This window comes from Myotis davidii, unplaced genomic scaffold (assembly GCF_000327345.1).
Source record: "Myotis davidii unplaced genomic scaffold, ASM32734v1 scaffold79, whole genome shotgun sequence".
In the NCBI taxonomy this organism is placed as follows: Eukaryota; Metazoa; Chordata; class Mammalia; order Chiroptera; family Vespertilionidae; genus Myotis; species Myotis davidii.
The window spans coordinates 1,324,426-1,331,454 of NW_006294339.1; the positions used below are offsets into that span (position 1 = coordinate 1,324,426).

Below are 7,029 nucleotides of genomic sequence, written 5' to 3' on the forward strand. Positions count from 1 at the left end.
GATCCCCAGGACATCCCCGAGGAGTCCCGGATTGGAGAGGGTGCAGGCTTGGCTGAGGGGACACCACCCCCTCCATACACAAATTTCATGCACTGGGCCTCTAGTATGAAGATAAGATTAAAGTCAATAAGCTATCTGTTCTAAGCCAAACTGCAAATATTTTTGCCAGGTACTTGTAATTCATAAAATCTAAGATGACAGAAGTAATAATAAAAATCACAGCTGCAGAAATTTCATAAGTTCCTATATATACCAGGCACTTTTCTAAGCTATTGCTTAACCCATTTCATTCTCACAACTTCCTCATCAAAAAGATATTGTATTATTGCCATTTTACAGATTAGAAAACTGAAACATGAACATTAAATAATTCGTCAAAAAACATACAGCCATCAAGTGGCAGAACAAAATTTTGTGCCTAGAAAGTCTGGCAGATCTTGAGCTCTCAAGCATTTGCTTCATAACAAGAAAAGCAGTAAATAAGAACAAAAACAAAATAATATTATAGGTTGTATTACATGCTATAGCCTAGTTTGAGACAGTCGTAAATTTAAATTTTTTTATTTTAAATGTGTTTTCACCTATATAAATATCCTTTTAACATCACATACAAAAATAATCCAGACATATGAGGCACATATGAAAAGCTTACTAAGTATGATTTTGGTTGGTGTAATATAAATGATTAAATTAGGCTGATATTGCTTTAAAAATGCACAAAATTTTCCCCCAAGTCTCTCCCTAAGTCTTTCTTCATCGATAATTTAAGGATAGATTTTGTCTTTCTCTTCTTTTATATAAGAAATGCTCATAATTTCAAAGCTAACATTTAAATTATTCAAAATGCAGGTTTTACATATCAATTTTAAATACACTTTTGATCTTACAGACATGTAAATTTTCTAGTATACCTATTAAATACCTAACAAATATATGTATATACATACATATAATACAATGACTAAAACATGATAGGGATTTTAGTTTAATTTGGTTAGCCATATATAACCTACACAGTGCATGTACCTTTAAAGAATTTTCTTTAGAAAGACAAATTAAAAAAGAAACTCACCACTTTTTTTTAAAATCCCAAGCACTTGTATCAGAAGATCAGGATGGTTCATCTAAAAAAGTTTCAAATTAAATCAATATACTAATTTCAAAGTTTAAGTTGTAGAACTTTAGAGGGAATTAAATTTCATTGAACATTTAAATAAAATCATGCTATTTTAAAATAATGGAAACAGAAGAGTGTTTTACTTTTATGTTAACACATCTTTTGTTCATGGAAATAAAATCTAATAAATCATATAGTGCTATGATTCCAGCAACAATCCTTGAATTAATGAGTTCTTAGGTGAGAAAGATTCTGGAATTTCACGAAACAAATGGAAAAAAATTACTTTACCAAATAATTGTTAAAGAGAAGTTGTTGAGATAAATTTAAGAAACACTGGTAACTGGCCAAATGGCCAAAAGACTTAGATTAAAACACTACTTTAAATAACAAGCTTGTTGCCCGGCTGATGTAGCTCAATGGTGGAGCATCAACCTATGAAACAGGTCATGGGCTCAATTCCCAGTCAGGGCACATGCCTAGGGTGCCAGCTTGATCCCCAGTGTGGGGCATGCAGGAGGCAGCCAATCAATGATTCTCTCTCATCATTGATATTTCTATCTCTCTCCCTCTTTCCTCCTCTCAAAATCAATAAAAATATATTAAAATAATAATAATAATAAAATAAATAACAAGCTTGTCAAATGTTTAACTTAATGTGTATTTTACTGCTACTTAAAAGTATTTAGTAATAATACATTATGTAAATGACTATGTCAGATTAAAAATTAAACATCAAATGTTCACCCAAATCAAACCACCTTGAGCATAACTTATTAAAAAAATTAAAAACTCATAAAATTTCAATTATTTTAAGTGTCTGATATGTAAATAGATGAGCAATGTTAGCAGTGCTAAATAATATTGGTAGTTTTGCAAATGGTACTAGACGCTACTTATTAAAAGTACCCATAATGTACCAGGCACTATACAAAAATACCTGGGGTATATAATCTTATTTAATATAGAAGTTATTATCCCTGTTTTGGAAATTAGGAAACTGAGGCTCAGACAGGTCAAGTAATTAACTTGCTCATTGCAACCAAGATTTGAACACTGATGTACGGTTTCAAAGTTCTTCCCACTTCCTATACTACTTCCATAAGCAGTAACTGTTCAACATGCTCAAATACAATCACTTTTCCTTTTTTTTATGCATAAAAGATTAATTTATTGAAAGGGCTTGTTTGGAAATAATAAGCACAATTCCAGAAACTATTTTTATACACTTTTTCTTTTTTTTTCTTTATTTATATACATATTTTGTATGGTTATGGTACTTCCAATTCAAAATTGAAATTTGGTGGTACTTTTTTAATTAAAATTTGGAAAATAGAGGTTATGAGTTGCATTCAAATTCAGACAAGTGCTACATAATACATAAGATAAAGAAAGAAATGCATTTTCATTCCATGTAGAGCCATTTAAAAATTGGCAATTTTTGATGGCATGATACAAAGATGAAAATATGTCACATTTCCAGTCACAATCAATTCAAATATGAGGAGTGGAACATTAACTTTGAAATCCTGTTAGACTTGTTCTAAGTTGTAAACTGGGTCACTAGATTAAGTAACAGGGGAGAACTCCCAGGTAGGATCAAATAGAGGCTCTAAGTACAGTAGAATGCCTTGAATGGACATATCTCTCTGGGGTAGGCCATCACCTGCTGGAGAAGAAACATGGCTTTGGGCTGAGGAAGGAAGAACAGGGGCTAAGAAACATGGGAGTCTGAAGCAGCAGCTTCAGGTCCTGCATCAAGGGCTGGAGCAGAGACAGAAGAAGGTATGGACTCTCGAGATTACCAAGATTTGGGATTTAGAGTTCAAAAAAGAGCATGGCATTGCACTTAGGAAAGATGGTCTCTTTAGTATTGGGGGCTTCCATTACTTCAGGCTGAAGGATAGGCAGCACCGTAACAGGCTGAAAAAGAGGCAGGACGTTTTGTGGAAGGACAGTGGAAGGGACAGGCTCAGAGTAAGGACAGATTAGAGCAGGGGTGGGCAAACTTTTTGACTCGAGGGCCACAATGGGTTCTTAAACTGGACCGGAGGGCTGGAACAAAAGCATGGATGGAGTGTTTGTGTGAACTAACATAAATTTGAAGTAAACATCATTACTTTTTTTTTTTTTTAGTTTTATTCATTTCAAACGGGCCGGATTCGGCCCGCGGGCCGTAGTTTGCCCACGGCTGGCTTAGAGGCTGTGGCTAAACACAGAGGCGAATTTTATCCTGGTATTCATCCTCTCTTTGCTGCTGTTTCTCATGTTCAAACTGCTCAGGTTTCTTGTTGATGTGTGTAATAGATTCCTCACTGCTTGAAAGGCTTTCTACAGTCTCACTGGATATGCTGAGATCTTCCTTCTCCCTTCCAAGAGTAAGCACCACCCGGCAGGCAAGGATGAGAACCTTCATCGTTACCAAGTCCAGTTTCAGTGTGGCTTCTTCTGTAAATCCTTGGTTATAAGATTTCTGTTCAGATAGTCTTCAGTTGGTTATTCAAGATGACTGTTCTATATTTTAGTTTTAATTCCAGTTTGGTCCTGCGAGGAGGTGAGTGTAACTTCCACCTACTCTACCATCATCTTGGGTCCTCCCATTTTTCCTTTTTTTTAGAAGAAATGGGTTCAGGAAACAACTTACAGCTAAAGAAGGTCCTTGGACGTTTGCAGAGAGAGGAAGAGAGAATGCACACCTTGAGGGACCAAGACGGGAGGAGAGGTGTGCTCCAGAGAGAGAAAGAGAACACCCTGGAGAAAGAAGTGGGTGGGGAAAGGCAAGGGCCTGCTCCAGAGAGAGAGCCAACTTTCCTTTTTTGTAATGACTGCCTTCCTCTTTTTTTCCCTGTCCCTTATTTCTTTATTTTATTTAAGTCTGACACCTACTAGTAGTTTCCAAAAGCACTGTTTAATCATGACAGTAACTTCCATAAGGCAGAATTTTATAGTCCCCTGCACCTCCACTAAAAAGATAATCAATAAAAAATATCAAGTACTAATTAAGAACCATATAGGAGACATTCTTTTCTAATTACTTACCTTGGGAGGAAATTTTATATCTATATTAACATCACTACTTTTCAGAGCAAACTTAGTCAGAGATGAGCCATACAACCTAAGTGAACACTCTGGAAAAAAATAAAAAAAATAAAAGCATGAAATAGCATGTAAATATGGGATCTTAAACAACAGTGGTAGGAAAACTGCATATATCTCAATTCTATGTCTTTCAATTCAAATACAACAATTATAGAAGAATTATATCCTTTTTAACTGATCTATAAAATAAAAATGTTTCTCAGAGGGTTCAGGAACAAAGACAGAAGAGAGAAATTGCTCATAAAAGTTCAATGTTGAAACAAAATTTTAGTAATAGTTCACTAAGGAATGACTAAAAGTATGTTTAAGATTTAATATGTAACAGTAAAGAATGTGCAACTCAGTTATAGCTACTGCCACAAACTGCATTTATTTATATATATTTACATAAGAGATAACACTTTACATGGGGAAGGAATCGCAGACCTTCAATGACAATGCTCTTTAAAAATACAAAGTGAAACCACCAATTAATATTGCAAGCCTAAAACAAAAAGAAACTCTGTGGCTTTCAAGAGTTCACAGAACAAGTTAATGAAAACAATAACATACTACAAGTATCTTTCTCAGACTATCAAATATTTGACTTCAAAAGTCATAATAAGGCAAATTTTTAAAGGATCTCATCAGAGGGCAAGTTGAAAAAACCATAACTGAAACTTATCAGGCAAGTTTAGTTTCTTAGAAAGTATAAGTTCAGCCTGGCTGGCATGGCTCAGTGGTTGAGCATTGACCTATGAACCAGGAGGTCATGGTTAGATTCCCAGTCAGGGCACATGCCTGGGTTGCAGGATCCATCCCCAGTAGGGGGTGTGCAGGAGGCAGCCAATCAATGAAACTTTCTCATCACTGATGTTTCTATCTCTCTCCCCGTCTCCCGTCCTCTCCGAAATCAATAAAAATATTTTTTAATAATATTTACCCTAATTCAAGAGAGAGAGTTGTGTAATTTTTAAAAATAAGTATAAAATACACTTGTACCTGGTAAAAATGCTGTTATAACCTTTGACATTTCCTCCACAACCTCCTGACGAACTCTGAGGTCATCATCTGTTATTCCTTGTTCTTTTGCTAATTCAGTAACTGCAACACTTAAAGCGGCCAAGTGGGCAGGAGAAGGAGGTGGCAGAGAACGAAGCTCACTTTCTTCCTGTTTTTCCTGTTAGTGCAACATTTAACAATATATATATTACTCTTTTAATGAGAAATAGATTTTTTTGAGAGAAAAAGATAAATATAATCAACTTCTATGTACCAGACTTAAGGCATCTAGGATATGGAAGAGAACAAAAGAGACAGAGATCCCTGCCTTTGTGAAGCAGATTTGAAAGACTGAGAAATACTGTGGGGGAGGTTGCTATTAAACATTAAAAAATAAAATTTGTTATACTTTATTGACTGCATATATTCTGAAATGCTTCAGCAAAGCCAGGATGGTTGTTCTGCAGTTTAGTTATAATTTTTTGTTGTTGTTAATCCTCAGCTGAGGATATTTTTTCCATTGATTTTTAGAAAGAGTGGAAGGGAGGGAGAAGGGGAAGAGAAAGAGAAGGGGAGAGAGAGAGAGAGAGAGAGAGGGAGAGAGAGGGGGAGATAGAGAGAGAGAGAGAGAGAGAGAGAGAGAGAGACATCAGTATGAAAGAGACAAAAAAAAATATGAAAGAGACACATCCATTAGTTGCCTCCAGCACACGCCCTGACTAGGACTGGAGATTGAACCCAAAACCAAGGCGCATGCCCTTGACCAGGAATCAAACCCACGATCCTTTGGTGCCAGGCCAATGCCTTAAGCACTTAGCAACACCAGCCAGGGCGTGTAATTTTGATGTGGTTGTGGGAGGATGCAAGTACGGCATTTATGTATGCGCTGCCATCTTGACCTGAATAGTTTAATTTTTTAAAATTTATCTTTATTGTTGAAAGTATTACAGATGTGTCCTTGTTTTTACCCACTGACCCTCTCCATCCCACTTCCGCCCCTCCCAGGCCTTCACCACACTACTGTCTGTGCTGGGACTTGGCCGGTATGGTTCAGTGGTTATAGTGTTAGCCCATGCATCCAAGGGTTGCAGGTTTGACTCCCGGTCAAGGGCACGTACCTAGGTTGCAAGTTTGATCCCCAGTGCAAGAGGCAACCAATTGATGTGTCTCTCTCTCACATCAATGTTTCTTTCTCTCTCTCTCTTCCCAACCCCCCCTTCCAGTCTTTCTAAAAATCAATGGGAGAAATATCCTCAGGTGAAAATTAACCAAGAAAGAAAAAAAAATTATAGGCTCGTTAAATCTGAATGACTTCTTTTCCTTCTAAGTTCCTGATTTTCTTCAATGTATCTTTTTTTTAAGAAAAATGTATTGAGCACCTAATATATGTCAGATACTGTCCTAAGCGATGCAGAAACAAAAATAAATAAGAAAATAACCTGCCCTCTTGAATATTAAATACTGAAATCTAGAAAACGAGAGAAGGCAAACATGTGTTAGGTTTTCTGATCAAGCGCTGCAGGGGCAGAAAAGGAATACCTAACACAGACTTGTTGGGAAGGTCAGGTGAAAGAGTATTTCACAGAGAGGATATACAAGCACAAAATTAGATAAGAAGTTATCTATTATTATAACTTTAAAGAGAAAAAGATTAAATAGATAAAATACTAATACACTCTAAAAAGAAAAAAAGCGCGGCATAGGTTAATGCCTGAGTTTGCCGCCTCGAACAACCATTTCAAAAGTGCACCTAAAAGATGGAAGGGACATCACCCAGACCCACAGGAACGCTGGCTGAGTGGAAGTCCTACAACTAGGAGGAAAGAGTAACG

The 7,029-nt window shown here is 36.3% G+C and overlaps 1 protein-coding gene across 7 annotated transcripts in view; it reads right to left on the reverse strand.

Annotated features, from left to right (window-relative positions):
- ZCCHC11 (zinc finger, CCHC domain containing 11) overlaps positions 1–7,029 on the reverse strand; it is an 84,764-nt gene that overhangs the window by 54,860 nt on the left and 22,875 nt on the right. For all 7 annotated transcript variants that reach the window (XM_015566945.1, XM_006768324.2, XM_006768322.2 and 4 more), the window contains exons 4-6: positions 5,198–5,375; positions 4,157–4,245; positions 1,073–1,124 (exon numbers count right to left, since the gene is read on the reverse strand). In XM_015566945.1, the coding sequence (XP_015422431.1) occupies positions 1,073–1,124; positions 4,157–4,245; positions 5,198–5,375 (319 nt within the window). The remainder of the gene's footprint in view (positions 1–1,072; positions 1,125–4,156; positions 4,246–5,197; positions 5,376–7,029) is intronic.